General features: G+C 32.3%; 1 protein-coding gene across 1 annotated transcript in view; it reads right to left on the reverse strand.

The window, feature by feature from the left end:
• Positions 1–4844: 4844 nt before the first annotated feature.
• The window catches only part of LOC128998025 (cyclin-dependent kinase 17-like), a 35606-nt gene continuing 14840 nt past the window's right edge, over positions 4845–25610 (reverse strand). Inside the window, exons 4-11 of the mRNA XM_054423958.1 lie at positions 22354–22527; positions 18478–18628; positions 17770–17891; positions 15840–15950; positions 14657–14790; positions 13387–13618; positions 11540–11630; positions 4845–10749 (exon numbers count right to left, since the gene is read on the reverse strand). Coding sequence (XP_054279933.1) covers positions 10628–10749; positions 11540–11630; positions 13387–13618; positions 14657–14790; positions 15840–15950; positions 17770–17891; positions 18478–18628; positions 22354–22527 — 1137 coding nt within the window. The 3' untranslated portion in view covers positions 4845–10627. The remainder of the gene's footprint in view (positions 10750–11539; positions 11631–13386; positions 13619–14656; positions 14791–15839; positions 15951–17769; positions 17892–18477; positions 18629–22353; positions 22528–25610) is intronic.

The raw sequence follows: 25610 nt of genomic DNA on the forward strand, positions 1-25610 counted from the left end.
AATAACAGTTGACTTTAACATAGATGTATTAAATAGAGATGAAAAATATAATAGATTTGTAAATATTCTGACCATCTATGGCATGAGATATGTGGTGAATTTTCCCACTCGTGTTACAGAGCATTCTAAGACGGCTATAGACAACTTTGTTACTAACATAAAAGCTAAGAGCTTACGAGTAACTGGTCTAATAACTCATATCTCTGATCATGATGGCCAGCTGTTAGAGTTGAACAATGTAAATTAAAAAAAAATAGGTTAACTAGGAAACAAGTGCACAAGTTCAATCTTAGTAACACAGAATCATTCTGTAGGGGTTTGGGTTCCGAGTCCTGGTTTCAGGTTTTTCAATCCACTGTCGATCTTAAATATAATACATTTTTTAATAATTTTAAACACCAATTTGACATAAACTTCCCAAAATTGTATACAACTGAAAGGGAACATAGACCAAATCAGTGGATCAGTGAGGAAATAAAAAAATAAACAGGCAGAAATAATTAACTTAGAGTCTCAGTTTAGATTAAAGAAAGATGAAAATCTAAAAATGTTGATAAAGTCTGAGAAAAAAAGAACTTAAAAATGATGTAATAAACAGCAAAAGACAATATTTTAATAATAAAATCCTTAAATCTAAAAATAAAAGCAAAACCACTTGGAACTTGATTAGATCAGAAGTTGGTAAAACTTCTAGGTCCCATTATAATGCAAATATTAAATTATTACACAATGGAACCTACTTGACAGATCCAGAAGTCATATGTGAAACTTTTAATGACTTTTTTGTCCATGTGGTAAAAGAATTGGTAACTCCTAACACTGCAACAAATTCTACAAACTATAATATTGGCAATGAACATCCAGATATCACCTTCAGTTTTAAAACCGTAACGGAACAGTGTATTAAAAAAATTATATTATCTTTTGATAACAAATTATCCACGGGTAAGGATGAAATTTCCATTACAATCATTAAGGCTGCCCTGCCCTACATTTTTTTTCTCTAACTCATGTAATAAACCATTCCCTCATATCAGGAGTATTCCCTGAGAGTCTTAAAACAGCCAGAGTTATTCCTGTTCTCAAAAAGGGAGATCCAGAAGACATTAGATGCTATAGACCAATATCATTGCTTCTGGTATTCTCTAAAATCTTAGAAAAAGTTGTGTTTATTCAGTTTTCAAATTATCTGGAAACAAATAATCTTCTTGACAAACAACAACATGGTTTCAGATCTAAAAAGTCTACTATAACAGCTGGTATCGAGTTTGTAGAGTCGATCATTGATTCTATTGACAGGGGGGAGAAGGTAATTAGAATTTTTCTAGATCTGACAAGAGCTTTTGATAGAGCATTCTAAACTATTAGATATGCTCTGCTCACTCGGAGTAAAATACACTGAATTAGCATGGTTTCAATCATATCTTACCAGCAGAAAACAATTTGTGGAAATTAATTACTATCGTGAAACTTAAAAGTTTAAGTATAAAGAAACTTGTACCTCTCGCCCATTAACAGTGCAATATGGAATCGATTCCTCAGGAATCGATTTTAGGTCCCTTAATGTTCCTTTGTTACTGTACCTGAAGGGTCTACCAGAAGTCACTTGGGACAGAGATACAAAAATATGTCTTTATGCAGATGACACAAATGTGGTTGTCTCTGCTGACACTGAAAATAATATTGAAATATCATCCCATATTGGCTTATCATTAATTAAAGACTTTTTAGATAGCAGGAATCTCCTTCTAAATTCAAAAAAATCAAATTTTGTATCATTTTCAACAAAACAAACTAGGAACAAAATAAAGCCTACAATATTTGTTGATAATCATGTATTGACCCAATTAGACCACTCAAAATTTTTAGGTTTAATCATAGATGAAAATCTGGCATGGGATAATCATATTAACAATCTTATTAGAATAACATCCGGTAGCCTTTACGCATTGAGAAAAATTGCTACATCATGTAATATTGAAACGTTAAAAGCAGTCTATTATGCATTAATTCATTCACACGTCTGTGTCTATGGATCTACCACAAAAAAAAACATGGACAGAGTTTTGCTCCAGCAAAACAGGGCATTGAGGATAGTGTTGAATTTAAGATCAACGACCTCGGTAAGGCAAGTCTTTTGTATACATAAAATATTCACAGTCTACAGTCTTTTCATTTATGAGTCAATTAAATTTGTTTTGATGAATGATAAAATTGCAATAGGTAACCATATTCATAAATATAACACAAGATCACACCGATTGGTAGAGCAGCACAATTTGGAATTTTATAAGTAAAAAACTAGTTATTTAGGAAACAAATTTTTACATCACCTTCCAGAAACTTTAAGATTGGAGAAAAATCCAAATAAATTTTTAAAATCATTAAAAAGATTTTTAATTGAATCAGTATTTTACTCCATTCAAGAATTTTTTTTGTAATTGAAAATCACTAAAAAACTAAAACATTTAAGTATCTCCATTGATTTGTTCTATGTTTGTTTTCTGTTACTTTAATTTGCATTTGATGTATTAATCAGCTGGATTTATTATTATTTAAAGAAAGGAAAATCAATTTGAAGGTCATTAATTGTTATATATATTCTGTTTTGACTACTGTAAAATCCCTAGTTTTAGCGATCTATGTTGACACAATTTCATGTACCAATCTGTGCATTTTATGAAATAAAGAAGTTGATTGATTGAAATTCTGAAATCAGTCCAAAACTTAGATAACCTTTCCCTGCCCCTTTTTTAATGGCTGAAATAAAGACTTTAACCATTGACTATCTTTAACCAACCTTTTAAACAAGTTTAACCAGAAAAAGTACCTGGAAAGAACATTAAAATATCTCTGAAAAGTAGGGTGTTTTTTAAACAAAAACATTAAAGTTTTTGACGTCTCATATGTTACAAAACTCTTATCTAGTATATATATCATCACTGGGGACTAAAGCGACTCTTTTTCACCCAAGCTCAAGTTTCACGACCAATGCTGGAAAATGAGCAAGGGATGAAAACATACTTTTACCCGTGTGATGTAGGCTACTTCATTTTTTTCCATATTCCAACATTATTCAAGAAAACTAAGTAAGCAAACAAAAATACTTACTTATCATGTAAAGATAACCCCTCGAAACGGCATCAAACTTCTTTTCAATTTTGAAAATTCAAACAAGCAGCTGAAGTGATTCAATTATTTTGTCTATTACAATTTTGTTAGTATACATTATACTATCAATATATTGAACTATTGACAAGAATGCAATGAGCTGCAACCGATTAAAACAATCGATACATACTATTGATAAATGCGATTGCTTACAATCAAAGTTTACAACCGAGTTAAGAATAGCTGACTTTTACTCCCTAGGGACTAAAAAGGTTTTTACTCCCTAGGGAGGAAAGAGCTACTTAAGACCTGCAACCTGTATTGAAAACGGCTGTTTTCGCTGCAGTGTTACAAAAATCCATTTTGCTAAGGAGAGTCTCAACTATGTAATAAATAATTAAATTTATTAATTATTTTTATGTGTATGCTGTCCAATTTTTTTACAATGGGTTTTTTACAAGAGTTTGTTTATACCTGACACTCCTTTCTTTACTTGCTTCCTTTTTTTGAATGTCTCGGTTATTCTTCGATTACATTGCGTATACCTCATCATGTGACCACAGCTTATGGCAGGGCTTTTGTTGTTACCGCTTGTCGTCTGTGGAACGGCCTACCCCTACACATTAAGACCCTTGAAAAACGTTCCCAGTTTGTGGCGGCACTGAAAAAGCTCTATTTTGAGAAGATGGTCTCGGCTGGCGTGTCCTAGGGCTACTGTTACCTTGCGCGTTTGCTGATGCGTGTATGCGAGAGTGTGTGAATGTGTTTTTCTATTTGTTAAATTTTTATGTGTTTTTTTTAGATATGTAGGTACTTGAATTGTTAAATATTTTATGTTTAATTAGATTAAGTTATTTATCCCTATGTCACATTATTTATGTTATATTTTTAATGTCAGGTTAAGTGTAAGAAAGGGCCATGTGGCCCTAACTTTGCCTGAAAAAATAAAGGATTTTTCATTTCATTTCCTTTAATTTTAGTGAAGAATGATTTAAAATTCGCCATTTGCTGTTCTCCCAAATCATGATCCACTGTCTTTGTGTTTGATTATTTTATAAAACAACCGTTTTAGAAAACGGTTTTAGGGTCAACTTTAAACCCTATGGTGTATTTTGAAATGTGTAGATTCAAGAATAAGGGTTTAACATACTATATCAATGTAACTTTCTATCAAAATTGCCATGATCCACTGCTCTATGGCGACTGAAATGGCATCACTTGGCCTTGAGAATGAGCCGCTCCCCACCACCCTCCTCCACTTGGCTGCCGGACTGTACTCGCTTGAAAACCGTCAGATATTTCTGCCGCTCCCTGTATTATGAGGTTTAGAACTTAAAAAGTCCTGTTTCAAAACATTTTACATAACTATTCATGGCTTGCCTTCATATTAATATGAATGCATAAAGGTTAATTAGAAGAAAGAAAATATGAATGGTTATATTCAATGAACGATTGTCAGTTGCATTGCGGTTTACTAATTGAAAGATTTATATAAAATAAAATATGTATTGGGGTTGGTTATATAAATTAAAGGGGGGGGGTTATTAATTTATTATACATCGTTGAAGGGTACAGAGTTGTCCTCGCATTAACCGATAATCGGATTATCCACCCTGGCTCGTAAAATATTACAGTTTGTTTCAACCAACCTTGTTTTTTAGAGCAGTTTGGTTTAACCTTGTATCACTTATTTTTAAAACAGTCTAGTAGGTAAAAGAAGGAATACTCGTGTAAACATTAAATTATTTTCGTTTACTAACAGATCTCATGAATATAACTCACAGGTTTACATCGAGATAACAATACATAACAAACACTCATGTAGCCAAAAATTATCATGACCTCCTAACGGGTGCTTCACCACACAAAAAATCAATTAAATTAATACTGAACATAACTACATTGATTCGTACTTGGTTAAGACACAAGACTCTAACTTGTGCTGATACATTAATTGGAAGTCAGAGGCAATAAATTATAATGTATGCAATAGAAAATTATTAAAATATTGACTCAAAAATACTGACAGAATGTACGCAAACAAGTATTGAGTTGTACAGTGTGATATAGAAAACAAGTACATATTCTCATATTAAGAGTCCCAATGAAGTTTAATTATAAAAAAGTTTAAATATGTAATCATTGATTGAGTTTCAGAAATAAGTAGGAGTGAGATATAACTATCCAAATCTGTATTTTTATCGCAATTCAGGTACTTAATAATGCCTTAAAATATTTGACACTGACTACCAAACACCCTGTATAGTGAAGTGATCTGAAGTTTATTTCATGTTAAGAAGAAACAACTGAAAAATGTTGTATATTTTTAGTCTTTATTATGAAATAATGACGTTAAAATAATATTCAAGACGTTTATTGATCAACTAAAGAAACTTTAACTCCTAACACTATCAGCATACGATGTTTCTTGGATGTTATAATTGTAAACCTTTGGATTTTACAGAGATGTTTAAACTTGCAGTACTCAATGTTTGAAAGGACCCACAATGTAGGCTATTCTTTACCAACCAAGAATACCATAATTACTATTATCGGATAATTTCAATGACCTACACTTATTCTAATACAACCACATGACATAATTCACAATCAGGTTTATGGGATCAAAATATAAAATCCTTATACACTCCAGATGTATTATAATTACAGGGTAAAATATGGTTGCGTTGAGTGAGTTTTTGAGCAAGCCTTGTTAGGAACCTTAATATTAAAAAATGCTTTTGGTTTACTAAAGGCCAGGATGAGTATGTGTCAGCAAAATAAAATTTGTTTCAAAGCTATACATTTTTGAGATAGGCCACAAGTTAAATAATATGACCGACATCAGTTCACCTTACTCCGCATTATTGGTGATAAATGTACAGTATGAACATCGTCTAAACGAGTAGGATATTATAGTTGAAAACCATGCATCATTGCTTCCTGAACTCATCGTTTTTTTGTTAAGGTATTAATGTTAAAAATCATTCTTCAGGAATATTTAATTGTAGAGGTGTGCGAGCCTCAGATTTTTTATCAAACCAGACATCGAGCTTTTTTACGAAGTGAATTCTAGGCAACACCAAATAATAAGATAATTTCTCATACAGTGTATATTAAAAATGCAATATAATATATAATAGTACACTGTATTTAGAAAGCAGTATTAGATTTAGTAATTATTAATTGGGTGAAATGTGCATTTATCACTTAATTACAATGTTATTCATGGTAATATCGTGAACACTTCCCAAGGTCGTGTGGACATCATCACTGTTTCCCGCGATCACAGCAAAATTGTTATTATCTTTGGTTTTTTCTGAGAATCGTCATCATTTGCGCGATCACAGAACCGTTATTTTTGTCATCTGCAATTCGAGCAAAAATGTGAATCTTGCAATCGCGTGGTGTTAGCAGATGTGATCTGCCACCACGATCGTAAAAACTTGGCTCAAGCTCGAACTCACAAGCTTGAAGCCTCCGCTTGCACACCTCTATTAATTTGTATAAATCTGTATGTTTAAAGACAATTTTTAGAAATATTAAATGCTTAAAACAATTCACATTTAACAGTTCAAGCTTCACCAAACTTTGTACAACTCCACTTGACGCTTAAGTATAACAAACGATTGAAATTAAATTTTTCCCAACTTCCATCAAACATCTACTAACCATGTTTGTTTAACTTTTCCTACATTTGGTTTTAAGCAAAAGCAACAAATCTGAAAATATTAATTACTTATTGTGAATTGAATATATTTTTACTACCTATAAAAGAAGTGCTTCTTTAAAATCTTTCATTACAAAATATAAAATCCTGTTTTATGACCCTTAAAAGAAGGCCAACATGGGCGGACTTCACCTAAACTACAATTTGTCTAGTTTATAAATAATAATGGGCTCACAAAGACAGCTCCATAAAAATATTCCTGAACGGACAAAAATTCTTTTATATGTTAAAATTATTCCTGCCAGTGGATACCCTTAAATATATGAAATACAACAAGTGCAATTTACAGTACATATTAATACAATATATAACAAACTACCAATAGCTACAGAGTAAGACCAGCGTTCAAACAATAACATTACAATATTTTCTAAATTATTTAAATGGATAAGAATATTTTCAGTTCTTCAATATCTAAAGTCTAAATTACTTATTGAATAAATAAGTGTAAGGAGGCTATATAATAAACGGCACATGCAAGACTGGACCTGCAACCTAACTGGCACATATCGAAGTTTTGGAATGTCAACACAAATTATTGGCATTCCCTATTCTCTTCATGCTTGTTTTATGTTATATCTTCTCTATACAATTTGTCAATTTTGACAAGCGACATCAGTAAACAAAACTATTTGACAGATTTATGATATAAAAGCACATTTTTAGGGGACACTGAGTATAAACATTTTTATTTAGTCAATTGTAATGAAATATTTTTTTCCATTCAAGAAGCATTTTTAAAGAATTTAGGATCAATATTGAGCTTTCTTTTTTAATTTTACATTGATAAACCCTTAGTACTGCCTCAAAAATACTTTGCTAAAGTGAAATATTTACTATTAACTTATATTAAAGGGTGACGCAAAAAATGGAAACTCCTAACAACCCAAGAATATTAGCTGATAAGAATAGAAATTTAAGTATTTCTAACAATAAAAAAAATCAAAAAGTGCCATTACAGAAACACTAACAGGTATCATTTATTTTTTTTATTCCATTGATTCTACCTATTTTTAGGCTTTCTCTGAACAGTTTCCAATCTACTGTTGTTTTTTTTTTTCTTTTAATGTGTACATTGCTAATGTCTACTGTTGCCTGTTCTACTAATGCTTTTTATTTATACATATTAAATTGTTTATTTGTTCTACAAAAATTTCCTAGAAGTACATCAACCGGCTTGTAAAATATGTTAAATGTTTTATATTAAAATTTCTTGTTTTACTGGGTCACCCTATGTAATATTATATTTCATCACAAGATATCTTAATACATTGAAATAAAATTGACAATCAATTAACATATAGCTAATGAATTATTCCTTTTACAATCAAACTTTGCTCCTAAAAAGGTATGTACTTTAAAAGAAAAAAATGTTATTTTCCCCAACTATTTCAGACTTTTTCAACTACCTATACATACAATAGTATTTTTTGAATGATACTACTATAACATTTTATGGGAAGTAACTAGGAGTGGTGTTCAGACTTTGTCTATCAGCTATACCAATTTACACAGAATTTAACCTATGGTCTAAAATCAAATAGCAACAAAATTTGTGTAATATAAAAAATACAGCGATTATCAAAGTGAGTTTATCAAGAACATGCCATGCCTTTCAATAATTATGCCTAATAATAATAATGCCTTTGAAGAATTTTCCTTTCATTGCAAAGAAGCTCCAAATTATGCTGAATATCAATTTAACCGATTTAAAATAATAAACAAACTTTTAAAATGCTTTATTAGGGTAATAAAGATAATACAATTACATAAGATTTATATAATAACATACAGTAATATAAAATATTCACAATCCAAAATTATATAAACAGGCTTTAAGACATTGGTAAACCATTCAACAAGTATAATCAAATGTAAGTTTAAATATTATTGAAATTATACAGTGCATTATTTAGTCTTGAGCTTACTGTAATGCGTATTGACATTTATCATTTGTTCTCTGGAATTCCAACCAAAGATATAATTTGAATAGGTTGGTTGTTAAAAGACAATTAACAATTCAATTCACAATGACAATTCTATAGCGAAAAATTAATTAGGCAAGTTTACCTCAAAGACCTGTTTTGCAGACCAATATAGTAATATGCTGGATATTTGTCACAATCACAGGCATTTACAATAACAATAATGATTACCCTGAATATTCTTTTATGTAATATATCCCATAACTAAGAGCTCCTGCTTATACACTGGTGTTCCCATCAACAGGACAAACTATGAACAGCTGCAGCTGTGCTAGATCCAATACATTTGTGAAAACATTGACCAGCCGCAAAACAAAACAAAACAAATTTTTTTTATAAAAACTTCCTGTAGGTATCCCAAATAAACAAATTGTTTCAACCAAACAACACCACAAACATATGATGAAATCTATAATACCCAATGTTTTCAAGACTCATTTCCCAGCCAATTCTTGCTTAAAGTTGACAAATTTTACTGAAAGTTAGGTATGAAACAAAGTATATTTACTAAAATTAACTTTCTCTCTAATCCTGTGCCTGTGCACACCCTGTGATTAACAATTGTATAAGATAATGCAATAAGAAATTGTTAGACTCATCATTATGTTGCAAATAGCAGACCAATTGGTCAAATATTGGGTTTAAAAGTTAACTATGTATTTCTCAAATAAGTGAAAACTAACTGATACGATTAATTATACATATAAATTCCATATTCCATATAAACTATACTTTAAATAAATACCTGTATTATTTATTTTTATAGTGAAATTCTTAACATGAAAATGCTAAAACTGTTGATTGAATTAAAAGGTTGCGTACCTATATGAAAAGTGTAGCTAGGTTAAAGTAAAAAATCAAAAGTTACCTAACAGTTTCAAAAATTTGCACAGTTCAGTAATATAAAAGCATATGGATGGGTGAGTACTGCAATACAAAGACTCTAACTTCTAGTGATACAAAAGTTAAACAATGCATTTGATACAGTCATGTAATACACTGAAACATTAGCTGTCATTATTTTTTTTATTAAAAATTGTATTCTGTAATAAAATTCTTTACTTTATTTATAATAAATTAGATATAATTTGTATAGTGTATAATTGCGGGAATAAAGATGGTTGCCAAACTCTACAAAACATTTGGATGCGCCCGCCTGTATTCAATATTTGGAAAAAATAGTTACAGTAATTGATTAAACTTTTAACATAAAGTAAACTAGCTTTAGCTAATTTTATTTTGGCGATGTCTTACGGTTGCCATTAGTTAAAACTACTTTAAAAGACTAAAATCATTAGTACTCACCCAACCTTAAAAAAATTATAAGTAATAATGATACGATACCTATTTTTCATTCCCACAAAAACAGTATTATATTACTATTGAAACCATGATTCAAACTGAATTTTAAAATCACTTCCTCAATATTCTATAAACAACTTAGGCTATGAACAAACCATACATGGGTCAAAATCTCACTTAGGATTAAATTGTATTTAAAAAAATCTGTCCTCAGTAGAATAACTACTTTAAACAGAGTAAACCGAACTTAGCAGTGTTCACTTTCAAACAAGGTTTAGACGTTAAAAAAAGGTAGTATGATTTTCATCCAAATACATTAAACTTAATGACAGTTAAAATAATGCACACTGTAATAATTCATTTAAGGGTTTCTTACCACAAATATCACAGCCAAAGTCCGTAGCATTACATGTGGTCAAACTATTGCTAACAACAGAAGCGGAAAAGTGCACTTAATGTCAAGAATACACTGATAACAGACTTGTGCTGACTGATGTCATCATAAGAGCATACTCTGCCTACGTAGTTGTACAGGTAATCTGCGGCGCGCATTGGAACCAGAGGAATGATAACCGGGGTCCTTACTTAGCTGAATCCCTGGCACAGAGAATATAGAGGCCACTGAAACACAAACATCAAGAGTTGCAAGATAAAATATTATTACCTGCTATGATCACGTCACACCATATTACATAAATGAATCAATTTTGTATTTAGACATCAGAAAAAGCAGAATATTTTCAATCACTCATTCAGCCATTTATCTTGAACTCCAAATTATATAGCCACAAAATTAAAATGTGTATGTTTGTGTGTGTGATTGTAGGTCAGGGAAAAGAAATTCATGTTATGTTATTAGACCTATTTGTTTTTTGGAAACTTTGTAGTTTTATTTTGTTAATGTTTAGTTATTATTGTTAGTTTTTTTTTAGAGGTTAACTGTAAGAAAGAACAGTGAGGTCTTAAGTTCGCCTCATTTAAGGAATTTCATTTAATTTCATTTACATTTTTTATGATTCAGTTTTATTTGTTTACACATATTTCCTGAATTACGTGCTTTACTGGATTTACTGGTGTAGATTTGATTGTATTGAAAATTTCCACTTCTACACCAGTATAGCCAAAGAACCTAACTTATAAATCAGCCGGTCACCAGTTATAGCCGTAAACATGCTTAAGTGTACTATTTATTGACGCAATGAAAATGAAGAAATCCCATAAAATATGTAAATACAGTATTTTAGTTTAGTGTATGACTACACCCAACGATGGAGTAATCTCCGGAACGGCCGTTGTGTCATAACCAAACAAGCATTGCGAAGACAGTATTTACATATATATTTATTTTATATTTTAAGTAATTATACTTTATAATAAATAATAAACAAGGTGAGATGATAGAGATACATACCATCCGCCAATTTGTGTACAGCAGGTCCCAGAGAGCAAAAATAAGGGTGCTTCATGGCATCGGCAGCAGAAATCCTCTTTTTGGCTACGTACTACACAAAACACATTACACTTGTAAATAATGTAATTTGTCACACAAGACACATGGGTAGTGAATATAAGACACAAGGCAACACATTGTTGTTCGAAGTGAAAATAATTAGAAAATTCTCTGACACATTTCACTTTTTCTTTGGTTATATTTATGTAGTTTAAAAACTTTAATGGTTTATAGTAACCGATTAAACCGTGACACTAAAAGAGTCCTTTGTGAGGAAAATATAAATTAAAATTACATAATTATAATTTATTTTTTTAACTATTGCAGATATCAAAGAAGCAAGTTATGCTCCTAAGTAGGTTTGTTATACCTAAGAGTCTACTTTTTGAAGCAAATATAAAAAATGTGTCCATCATTTTGGGGATGGTCCACAAGGAGTCGGATGAAAATCTTAAACAAAAAACTTCTCAATGCACAGAAATCAGAGGTAAGGACAATGGCAACGGTAAAAAAAAACAAGCTGTAGATCATTATTTAAAGAATATGGAATTTTAACAGGAACAGGTAGATATATATACAGGGGTATATACAGTAGGTTTATAGCGAAAATGCGAAGAGTAAATAAGTCAAATAAGTCTTAAAATTGCATCCACAGTCCATAAAGACCATAAAATACACAGTTTTCCACTTTTCAAGTTTGCCACCATTTTGGAAAATGGCCGCCATTTTTGAAATAATAGAATTAATATTTTTAACAAATTTTATCATCTTTTTGGAATGTGGATGCAATTTTAAGACTTATGACTTATTTACTCTTCGCATTTTCGCTATAAACCTACTTGTTTAGGAGCTACATGATGTAAAATGTACACCGGAAGTAATTTTTCCATAGGCTGTAACTCCTAAACGAATGGGTTTATCGAAAAAATGTCAAGAATAAAAAAGTTTTTAAATTGCATGTTCTATCCGAAAACATGATAAAATATAGGGTGTTCGATAAGAAATTTCAAAGTTGACCGCCATATTGGAAAATGGCGGCCATTTACAAAAATTGTATTTTATTATTTTTGAACCTCTTTAAAAACAAGAGAATGTTCCCCATTTAAAGTTAGCTGTAAAATCATTAGTTACTGAGATCCCAATGGTGGCACACTTAAAAAAACACCCTGTATATTAGAAAATGTTAAGTTACTCTACAATAATCAGGACAGCTTGAAAAGTTTAAATTTAACCACAACAATTCCACAGCCACTCGTACTTATCTCATTTCCAGACCATAGATTTTCTCCGTATAAAAATAGTCCAAATAACATGGATATAAATTTTTGTAACAAGCTATCAAAAAACATAAGCAAAAATTAATATTTTCAAATCTTTACATAAATTATTATTGGAAAACCCTTATTATAGCATTAAGACATTTTTTCTCGATAAGCTTGATAGGTAAATTGTGCCATCAATATTTTAAAAAAATAGTCCTCAATTACTTTTTCTCTGTACTGTAGTCAAACCATATGCAAGACAATAGCCTATATCCCGTCCTAACACAGACGGATTGGTAACTTATTTCATCATGTAGTTTAAGCTTAGTTTTAAAAATTGCCAGAAGGATAAAAAGATTAAATTATTTTATTTGTATTACTATTACTTTTTGAAAGTTTTAATAATTGCAATTAGTTTTATCATGAATGTTGACAAAACTCCTATCTATGTACATTGTACAATAAAAAATATGTTACGAGTAAAGTAAGAATTTGAATTTGATAGCAGACACATCAACCATAGCTTATTCTGCTTTAGATACTTACACATAGGAATTTATTGAGAAGGTCTACTGCATCGGAGTCGAGTCGTGGGGCCCGAGACAGAATAGGTTCCGGGTAATATCGAGGGAAAGTGTATGGCACGTGCAAGTCAGGCCAAGCGTCTGCAGGTGGAGACCCTAGGCCCTTGAATATCAGTCTTAGCTCTTCTTCCACAGTAGAGCCCGGGAATAGTGGACGACCACAAGCCATCTCAAAGAATATACATCCGACACCCCTATAGAGAATGGCACCGAGGTAAAATTTGGTTACCAACTAGGTTAACATACTTTACAACTTTTTAGATTTGAAGACCTAACATAAGTTTACGTTATTTAAGATTGTTGCAGACTAAGTTTTTTTTTCCTTATCTTTATGGAAAAAGTTTACAGCTTTATCTCAAATAATGTAAACTCACTGTCACCAAAAATGAACCTGAGAGACAGTAGTGAAGTAATACAAATATATCTTTTTGTTTCACTCCCTCATGTTTTCCAATTAAATCTCTTGGCTCTTTGAGCTATTGCTTCTTCAGAGAACAATCAATAATCATATAATTGTCAAGTAATAAAACTACGTTGCAACCATTTTAAAAACCATTAGATATAATCGTAAAAACCTAATTTTTAAAAGTTTTCTATGACAGCCTTGGACAAATAATAATTCAAATTTCCTAGCTTGGCATAGGATAAGTTCTTTGGTACCCTTACAAATACTACACATTTTAGGGAGTAGTATTTCATTACAAGTATAGACAGTGGCATTTTCCGGTGCACACTCTAGTTTGCACAATGTGTGAGGCAAAGGAACACTAAATTTCATGTGCAAAGCGAAGCCAAGCATGTGAAAATGAGTTTCACGTACAAGGCGAAGCTGAAGGCGGGAATAATTCAAGCAAGTTCTGTAAAATAACTTTGGGTACAAGTTATTAGAATGATACTTTTATCATGACATAATTATGCCGATTTCTGTGTGCGGTTTGACTGTTCCCAAATGAAATAGCTGATTTATAATTCTATGTCATAAAAATATATGGTAAGGAAACACTAGTGAGCAGAGTGGGCAGTTGGAGTCCTGATGATCGTTTTCCCCTAACAGCTATTTGTGTATTATGAGTGCAAAGTACATCATTGCCGCTCAAAAACAGTACATGGCCGCACAAAGCTCTAGCGGTTGGACACTAAGTCGGATATCCTGAGGAATCAGTTATACCGAGGTCAGATATGACTGGTTCAATTAATTAGCCAAGTTTGATCAAGTATAAAGATTTACTAACCACATGTCAATGGGAGTTGAATACTCGGTGGACCCGAGTAGGACGTCTGGAGGTCGGTACCACAGAGTTACCACTTCATTAGAAAATGTCTTTGTTGGGACTGACTTTGCACGGGCAAGCCCAAAATCTGCCAACTTGAAAAAACAAAACAATTAGGACAGTAATAAAAATTGTGAAGTTAAAGAATTGTTATTTTTCAGAGATAGAAAAAATACTTTCATTCATATAATATAATATTAATTGAATTGAAACTAACATAATTAAAGTGGATAAAACACCTGCATCATTAAAATGAATATTCCTGTTTATCAAGTTACTGTATTATCGCTATTATTGTATTGTTTCATTTCCATTATAAGTGTGCAAATAGCAGAGTTATAGGTCAAGATGTGCAAGTCTAAATAACAGCAAGATGAATCAAGTTAAGAACATTTTTTTAAGTGTTTCAGTTGAGCTTTTCTCTAATAAAGCAACCTAACATAGCCCCAAACATATTTAACTTTAGAAGGGACATTCTGAAAGTGACAAAACCAGGGCCGGTATAACTGGGAGGAAGGGAAACGTAGTTTTGGTAAGGTTGTGTATTCTGGGTAGTTGGCTGTCAGTGTGCTGCACAAGTCGTTAGAGCTGTTTATTACACTACAGTAAAACATGTTTTATCCAGGCGAATTAACCTGAGTTCAAAACTGGGAAAAACTAGTTACTGTAGGAAAAGGGGTTTCCTTACAATTTGCATAATAATGAAACTAAGCAAACATGCCACCGATATCATTCATATTCCCAAGACAAATTGCTAAGACAGTAAACATAAAGTCCTTGTTGTTTTTTTCTTTTGTGCAAGGAAGTAACATAGATGGAAAGGATGGTGAGGTATGCACAAGTATAATCATCAAATTGTTTTTCCAACAAGGCTTTTTGTTAACGTACAACACAGTACCTGAGAATCACGACATTACTGTATAACTACAGACTACAACACGAACAAGGGAAATCGGTAATAGAATTATTTTAATTTACCAGCATTCCAATTTGTAAAAAGTGTTGGTGAGTATATAATTACTTAAGCTAATATATAAAATTAACAAACTTGACTTCTAAATAAGTTACATTATTTATAAATAAATGCACAGTGTAATATGTTAAATAGTTTCCTTATTTTAGTAAACCTTGATGATTTCCTTACTTTGAGTTCTCCTTTTTCATTTATTAACAGATTTTGAGGCTTCAGATCCCTATGCAGGATTCTTCGTTTGTGACAGTAGTCTAAACCTCGAAGCAATTGGAATAGGAATAACTGCAAACAACAAATACACTCATAAAATTTAAGTCAACATTTGTTTTGGGCCTACAAAGTAATTACATATATGATATAGTTTAATTTACTGTTTTTGATTTATTTAGACATATATCTTTTCATATAGCAAATAGCTATAAAAAGAGGCTGAATTTAGGATTAACAAAAATATTTAACATCTATTTTCATAATTTATCTTGATTTTCAATAAAAAGAAGTAAATGATTCTTTTAAGTTAGTGTATACCATCAAACAATATTTCACATTTTTAATACACAAGAACATATGAGATAAACATCCTAGGTTAGCTATCTCAAATAGAAAATGGTTGTTTAAACGTAACAGTTTACATTTGTAGCAATTGATGAAATATTGATGAATTTGCTTTAAGACCTAAATACCTTTTTAAATCATAAAAATATTGATTTTTTAAATACCTTCGAAATTGATATGGATAAAATTAACCAAGATGTAATTGGTTTTAAGGTAAGCCTAACAGGGACATAGCTTGAGTATGTGGCGCCCTTGGCGAATAGTACTGGGCTGCGCCCCCAAGCGCCGTCTGGGGGGCCAACCCCCCAGCAAGGGTCCCCATGGAAGTTTGTTACAATTTTGGGTGCTAGATGGTAAGTTTTGCATGTTTTACAAAGTTTTTTACAAATATCTCAAAGGTATTTTAAATGGTAAGATTTGTGTGTTTTAGCTAGTTTAAAAAAAAAATATCTCTAATTGGTTTTTTTTAGGTAGCATAGCTGTTGAATATATGGCCACGACGACTATTTAAGAGCCTTCAGTAGTGCCGCGATATAATTTTGTTGTCAAAATAAAGGTATGACTTTCTCTAGGGAAATGACTTTTTATTTTTTTGAAAACAAACTCTAATTTTCCGTTAACAAATGAAAAAATAAACACTTTTTTGGTAAGTTTATAATTTTTTTACAGACAATTAAAGTTTGTTTTAAAAATCATAAAAAGGAATTTCCCTAGCGAACAGTCGTACCTTTAATTTGACACCAAAATTGAAGGCATTAAGCAATCAAAAGTTTAACATTATGGGACTACATATCATCAAGGTCGCGGCACTGTTGAAGACAAGACACTTAAGCCTTAAAAGTCAATTTACTTACGAAAAATATACATAAGCCTATAACTGAAAGTTGTTTGCAGCCTCATCTTCAGCGTGATATGCATTTAATAGTATGTATAGTTTGAACCGGTACAACAGTGTTTAATAATTTTTTAACGGGTTGGCTGTCTTATTGTCTGTTAAGATTAATAACAACACAAAAACAAATAAAAACTTCATAAGCAATTTAATTTCAAAAGGCATTGAAAAACAGTGTTAATGTAAACATAAACAATAAAGCAGTCTGGTACCAGGTTATGTTAAACCGCTTGGGCACCTCGTTGTCACTACTACTACTATCTTTTGCTTTAAAGACAAAAGTGCTGCGGCCCTGACAACTATCGACCATCCCACCAAAAAATGTTTACTGCCTTGCAGTTCACAGTGAAGTAAGGCGGCAGGCACATATGCGCTCCGCTCCCTCCCATAATTATATTATTCTACGTGACGAAGTATATGGACGTAGAAACGTCAGAAAATATATTTATTCCTTTTTTAATTCTAGTAAGTAGCCTACCACTATTCCATTAAAACTATGGATAAAAACATATTTTTAATTATTCTTACAATTATTAAAAAGCCAATTTTGTGCCTCTATGCTTCCTGGGCCCTTGGCAGGGGCCTCTGCCGCCAATGCCTTGCTACCTCCCTGAAGCCTAATAATAATAATAAATATATTTTAAAAAATGTTACCTTAACATTGTTCATGCTGAGAATGTTGCTACAGTCTTCCATGTACTGCTTTAAGTCTTTGTCTAAATATTCAAAAACTAGAGTCAATGACTTTTCTGTGTGAACAATGTCATGTAATGTCACTGAAACAAATAAAGCGAATTTTAAATTAATCACAGTATACTATACATGAGGTTGAATATGGTTACCAAAGTAATCCTTGGTCGGCAAATGGCCACCTACCAAGACCATCCATTCACAAACCCAACTCTGCATTTGTCGATCATCTGATTAAAATGACAAAACCATTGACATACAGTAGCCTAATACATTTCCATAAAAAAGAGTTAGTTTTCAGTTTTCTGGATACCATTGAAGAGTTTGATTTTCAAGGCTGGCAAGAAATGTCCCCAACATATTCCCAATGAAAAAACACTGTTTGAAACAAAAATAACGTACGACACAGCCTCATTCACAAAGAAGCTATCACAAGATAATGTAGCTGACAACAACAATGCTGGTACCATTTGAGGATATGGTGACGGTCAGTCTAGACGTACACCCTGAACCCACAGCTGTTCTGTGATAATTAGTTGTCGTACTGTATACCCACTTTATTAATTCAAGTAGTTTAACTTTATTAACTACTTCATTATTTCATAACATAATATACACAACTATGCCAGTATACATTAAACTAGTAAGAGTTTAAAAGTTAGTCAGACATACCTATGTTGGCATGTTTCAGGTCCTTGAGCAATGACACTTCACGTATTGCTGTGCATGGGGCCCCCTCTTCATGTTCTAGCCTTATCTCTTTCAGTGCCACCAAGTTGTCTGTTAGCCTAGATTTTCCTTTAAATACTGTTGCGTATGTACCCTGTAGTAAAAACAATCAATAGTTAGTAAATTTGATACGGTACCTACAGGAATTTTTAAAATAATTGAGTCTCAGCTCGCAGTAATTCTATTCAATTTTATTGGTTGCCTGATATGATTTAAACTATGTTAACAGACCAAATGCTGCTATAGAACAGAATATATAGTTTACAAAATATACTGACTATCTTTGTCAGCAACGTAAGCAACCAATTACAGATTGTTCCATCCCAGACTGTATTGGCAGCATTAAATGTACTTTACCACACTAATTCCTTTTCATCAGCCTTAGTACTACGGTAAATCGGGTACTAACAGGACAGTAATATTGAAAAGGCTAGTACTTATATTAGGCTAAATTCATTTTAAAAGGTTAAGTTAACTTCAGTTCCCTCTCGGTTTCCAGCCATTGTATTTTTGATGAACCACGATGTATAATCTTCCTAATTACTAATAATACCCATTGTCAGGCCAGAAAATAAAAATATTCGCTTATCAGGAAACCTGCACGCTAAGTGAACTCCCAGTTTACTAATTGAATTCTATTAAAACGGGCCTACAACAAAAGGGAATGTACACTATATCCACAACCAATACAAAATACCCCTGCTGCAGCAAACCTGTAAACTTATCGAATTTCTATTTACCTGTTTGGATTTTCACTTAAATAATTCCTCAAATATGTCGGATTCATTTCCTATTTAAATAACAATAGAGTACGATACTTAGATTTGCTGCTTCAGGGAAATTAATAAGGTGTGTTTTTTAGTGAAATGTTTATAGCTTAGAGTAAAATAAATAAATAAACAAGGGAACTACTGTACAACATTTTACATATTCTCCATAAGAAAATAATGGGCTTTTAAAATGTAGGCCTATGGACTTTTATGGAATTGTCTCCATAGGCATTAAACCTACTATAATTATTTACAACTAAATTTGAACTAAAATATTTGTTTTTAAGCACTACAAAATGGTTTGGAAATATATTGTTATTGTAAAATTTTATGTTCTGAGAGTGGAAAATGGAAAAATTACATTTTTAACCCATAAACCTTGTTCCCATAGAATATGATCATGCTGGTTGACTTGTTTGAAAAAAATAGGTTAACACTATTGTAGCAAATTTATTCAAAATTGGATGATTTTTACTCACGTTATTGTGGTAACGGACTCACATACATAAATATAAATATTTATATATGAATTTGAACGGATGGTGTTTTAGGCCTCTGTGGACATCAAAACGAAAAAGTATATATGTAATTGGTCCCGGGTCCGGGTCTTACCATAAGATCCACAATATTAGCTTATTTTACATATGGAAAATTCGGTATAACATTGGCTAAATGAGTTCTTGGGCTTATTGCAACAAGGAACATAAAACATTGTTTTTTGGAGTATATTTAAGCTAAAAAATAAAAATTGAGAAAAATTATGTTATGATATAAAATGTGTAGATAAGGCTAACAGTGTACTGCATTTAACATTAATATTTTAATAACCAGTAACACAGAGAAGTAAGAAAGAGAGGATGCATTCAATGGTACACTAACAGTTGTCTAGCAACAGTCGCTGATGTCTAGAGCAAATTCTATTCGTCTTCCCCTCTAGCTCTCCTTTCCTCCCTCACCTACAAGTACTATGAGCAAGAGTGCTGTACGAAGACAGTGTGCGCTACAACTGCTCAACTGATGTACAACATTGCTATGTAGTCATCGCGGTTCAGGCTCTTCCTTGCTCGGTACAAGTACATTTCTGCCCCAACATACCAGAGCTAAAAGCGCACGGTTGTCCCATAAGCTTGTATCCTCTGTATCTTACAACTCGTAAGATCGGTAGGCAAAGCATAATAATAAAACATCCCGAATAACATTATTGTTTATCTTGTAAAAGTTAGTGTATGAAATTCTGAGCAAACAAAGCAAAATCTTATTTTAAGGGAGCAGCTTTAAAAAAAAAAATTAAGAAAATTTAGCCTTTTAAATATAATTTACAGGTATATTGAGCCTACTAACAGGACATATATGAATATATGAGGTAAATATATCAAATATAATATAGGCGTTGGTCCAATAACAGGGTGTCCACCAGGCCAACCGGAAAAAATTCATGAGTAATTCCAGGTAGTTCAGGTCGTACTTTTCATACCAAACTTTCAAACCCATTTTCACTCCAACTCCCGCAATGCTATTGTAGAGTCAACACAGTTTGCTATTTTACTATCTTAAAAAGCCTATTCAGTTAAAGGGACAAAATTTGTAATTACTGTTATATTTCTTGACACAAGTATGCAATTTTTGAATATTTCTCTGATTAAGAAAAAAATTACCAAGTGACAAAGAACAGATTTTTGGCTATTTTAAAACTGTATAGAGTTTTAAGGCCTGATATGGTTATCAGTCGAACATCAGTTTAGCTTTAATAATCATAAATTTTGTAATGTGCAACTAACAAAAAGTCACCATGACTATAATCTGTGATCAGACCACAGCACCATTGTGTGAGCATCTACTGCATTCACGGCACCCTCATCAACATGTCCAGCGTTTGTAGTGCCTTCGTCACACATTCCGATTCCGCAGTGCCATCAAACACATATCTTGCGGACATGGCACCGTTGTTGACATGCCCTACATTCACGACACTATCGTCGATGTCTCGCAGTCACTGCGACATTGTCAACATATTTTGCGGTAACAATGCCATCGTGAACTTGTCCCACAGTCACAGCACCATCGTCAACATGTCTCGCAGTCACAGTACCTTCCTCAACATGTCTTGCTGTCAGGGCCCCTTCGTTGACATGTCCTGCATTTACGGCACCAATTTTGACATGACTTTCAGACACAGCTCGATTGTTGACATGTATCGCGTTCGCGACACAATCTAAAACATCTACCATGATTACGGAGACATTGTCATCGCCTCCTGGGTTCATGGAAGTGTCATCACATCTGTCGCAACGGCGGAGACATCATAATCATCATCACCCGCCATACCGGAGATATGTCCCGGGATAACGGAAACGGCATCATCATCACTTGCCACATGGCATAATTGACGACAATCGAATACTTTTTTCCTGAAATTTGGACCCCTGCATCTCTTATTATAAAAAATTAAATTTACAGTGAATATCAAATTTTAAAATTCTTAGTAGAAATAGAAAATTTACACATAATTTCCAGGTTTTTCCCAGTTTAAAGAATTTATGCACATTTCTCGGTTTTCCCAGATTTCCCGGTCGGTGATCAGCCCGAATCGTATTCGTTGTTCTATCGTTGCTTTATATGCATCAGCACTGTTGTTGAGTACCAACACCACTTAATAAGTAATTCACCATCCTTGTTTAAATTTTGTCATTTGCTTTTTATTATTAGTTTAGCATAGTTTAGTATTCTCTTTTCTATTTCATATTTATTTATCCCTGTAAGAATACAATTATAAATTGCTGAGGAAAAATAAATAAATAATAGGCATGGATGGTATAAAAAATGGCATAGATGGTATCACAGTGTTCTTGTTCAATTTTTAGCATGAGTAGGCTACAACAGCATCCCACTAAATAACCAATCTGTGATCTAATGATTGGTTTGGATTAGCTTGTTATTTGAGAAAAGTTTGGGAGCATTTTAAACAGTATAAAGCTGATCCCAATGATATTACAGTTTAAGGCTACATGCATGGCTGTTTATTATTGATAGAAATTGAGTGCAACCTTACTTGGCCTAACTTGTTCAGCTTTGTGTACGTCTCCATGCGACCAAAGCCAATTTCTGAGAGAGATTGTCGGCGAGATGCTCGACTAAGAGGCCGATCAACTGTGCAAGGGCTGACATTTTGCTTCTCTTCTGGCAAATGAAGGTCTGCGGGTAGCGAAAGTCGCTTATTGATATTCTGAAACACACAAACCTTTTACTGTGGAAGTTAAAATTTGCATCAAATACCAACATCAGCAATCTGGTGAATACAGTAGATATACTGTAGACATACTGTAGTATTATCAAAATCTCCAATTACCCAAATCGATACAGTGGAACCTTGATAACAAGACCCTCGATAACAAGTCACCCTTTATAACAAGTGTCATTTTCTAATCCCCTTGAATTTTATCTTACCCCTTTATATATTATTGTAAACCTCGATAAGAAGTCAACCTTGATAACAAGTGTTATTTAATAATCCTCATGAGAGTCTTCTTATCGAGGTTCTACTTTAGTAAAATAATAGAAAATAACCTCGCCACAGAACCCTTGCAGACTAAGCTAATTTCAGTTTGTCAGATTGGATTTTCATTAAAATATTTTTTTTGAACATGTCAGATTCATTTCCTTAAATCGGGAGTAAATCTGGCATGTTTAAGGAAATACTTAAGTCGAAATCCATCACATCAAGTGAATAGAATTTTGCTTAGTCCGTGGGTTTTCTGCAGCCAGAGTATTTAAATCTATGCGGTGATGCTTAGTTCAATAATCCTGACAATTAGAATTTAGTCAAATCCAAATAGGCCAGATCACAAATCATTTAGGATATTAGGAGTTCTACTGTATCTTCTTTACAATCTTAAAATTTAATCCAAATTTTGGTGCATGTCAAACATTTTTCTGTTGACCTTTTCACAAGAACAATTTTTTAAGTGGTGTATAGTTATGATTCAAAGAGATTCCAAAACTTGATGTGTTAATGTCAGGTGATTTATAACGGAAGGCTTTAAGGTAGCATGGAAGCCATTTCTGCGGGGGGGGGGGGGCAGTGATCAGAGATTGATAGGCCTTGACTGTCCAAGGACCACAAGAAAGCACAGGACAGCGGAATATAAATATTACCCAGCTTTCTCCATACAAAACATTTTAAAAGGACCCTTGCAAGATGGAGGAGACATCAAACTAACATTTTGTGAACTTCCTGAGTGTCACAAATATTGAAGGGCCACCGTCTTTGCCTATGTTTGGAGGACCATTGAGTATATCCACAGAGCATCGATGGTGTCAGATATAGGGTTTCTGAACCTAAACAGGCTTAAACTAGCCATGATAGATGTTAAGAATAGCGGGGTATCCTCTCTTGGTTCCTGTGAGTTTAAAGCAAGAAATTGTCCTTAATATGTCTTTCCTATGTCTTGAAAATGTTTACAGTTTAAGTAAAAATGAGTAAGTGAATAGTGTTGGAAAACGGTTGTATTTTATTAAATTCTAAGAATAAAGTATTCTTTAACAGAAGTTCTGCATTTATTTGAAACTACAGCACAAATTGTCACAGAAAATGTTTTTTTTACAAAATGGATCTAAAACATTGTGGAACCTCAGGATTAATGAATTTTAAATTTAAATACCGCCGCTACAGCAAACCTGCAGGTTAAGGGTATTTCCATTTACCAGATTCGATTTTCAATTAAAACTATTTAAATAACATGAGGTTTAACAGGTGCATAGGTTAGCTGCTACAGGGAGGGTAATAAAGTGTGTTTTTAGTAAAATATGAATAGCTTAGTATGAAATAAGATTTGCCAAGTTTTATCAAAATATATCCATAAACAAGCAAACTTTACAACACAGTTGACTTATTCTCCATAAGAGTAACATGGGAATTTAAAATTTAAAATTTATTGAATTTTCTCTGTAACCAATGGCTGTAAACACTTCAATTTGCTACATTATTTGTTTTTAAGCTCTTTAAAAAGGTTTAAAGATAAATTGGAAAATTTTATGTTTTGAGGGTCAAAAATGAGAAAAACCAATTTTTACCCTATAACACCCTATTCCCATAGTCTGATCATATTGGTTTGCGAACTCATTCAAGTAGTTTTAAACCTTTAAGCCTTTTATCAAAATCGGACAAAAATTACTCAAGTTATTGTGTTCACGGACATATACATATACCGTGCCACCTACGGTAATAGCTAATTCCCTATACGGAAATCCGCTAAAAAGCCTTCCGAGTAAATGCAAGCAATAGTCATTATCAAAAGTAGATAATTATGACTCATTAACATGATGTAATCTTTATTACTCACAGTCAACTTTAATGCACTAAAGGTGCTTTGAAAATGTAAATATATCTTTTTCTACCAGAATATTTCAATCGTTTGAAAGTTCAGATACAATTTACATAACTGATTACGGTATAATATGTTTCTTCAAAATCAAATCAATTCAACAATCTAAAAGCCATAGTACTAGATACAGATAAACAATTAAAATAAATCAGACTTTTAGACCTTAATATAATCGAATAAAGAAATTAAAACCTACTTGAATTACTTAAATAACAATTTCCTACTTAAAGTATAACAAGAGAAAAAACCTACTTCCAATAATCATGAAATTAATTAGAAGTTCATACTATATATTAGAAAATTACTTGATTCATCATCACCTGTGCTAGTCTGCCAAAAACTGCATTCCAATGAAACTACATAGCATTCCAGAACATCATCACATACTTTCAGAAAAAGTTATCATTTTTCCATTAAGTAAGTAGCTAAATTAAGTGAGCTTGGTACAATGTAAATCATTACCTATTCATTCAAAGTTTACATTTAACTAATTATAATCAAAATGTCAAACAAAATATACTTTTGAGGTTAGAATGAAATGAAACCTTGTTTAAACTAGTACAATATGTCTAACCGTTATTCATGCTACTTAAGATTAATTATATATCTTTTTCATTTAGTAAACGGAAAAATAAAATGATAACTACGCATATTACCATATTATACCAACAGCTATCTCAGCAACTACTAGCATTGGATTTTAAATAGTTTACTGAGCCCAGTGCATGACATAACTCAGGGGAATAAAATTAGCGTGTTATCTTTTATCTAAGCTTCTTGCAGTGGTTATCAAAATAAAACTCTATTGTTCTAAATTTATACAACCGTCGTTTATTATGCTCTCATGAGACTTAAAATTGTCATTTAACTTGTCTTTTAGCTTAGTAGACACATTGAACTTCACTTGAACAAATAATGAATGTTT

Source organism: Macrosteles quadrilineatus, unplaced genomic scaffold, assembly GCF_028750875.1.
Source record: "Macrosteles quadrilineatus isolate MER2022 unplaced genomic scaffold, UCM_ALF_1.0 Scaffold_7__1_contigs__length_78375512, whole genome shotgun sequence".
NCBI lineage: Eukaryota > Metazoa > Arthropoda > Insecta > Hemiptera > Cicadellidae > Macrosteles > Macrosteles quadrilineatus.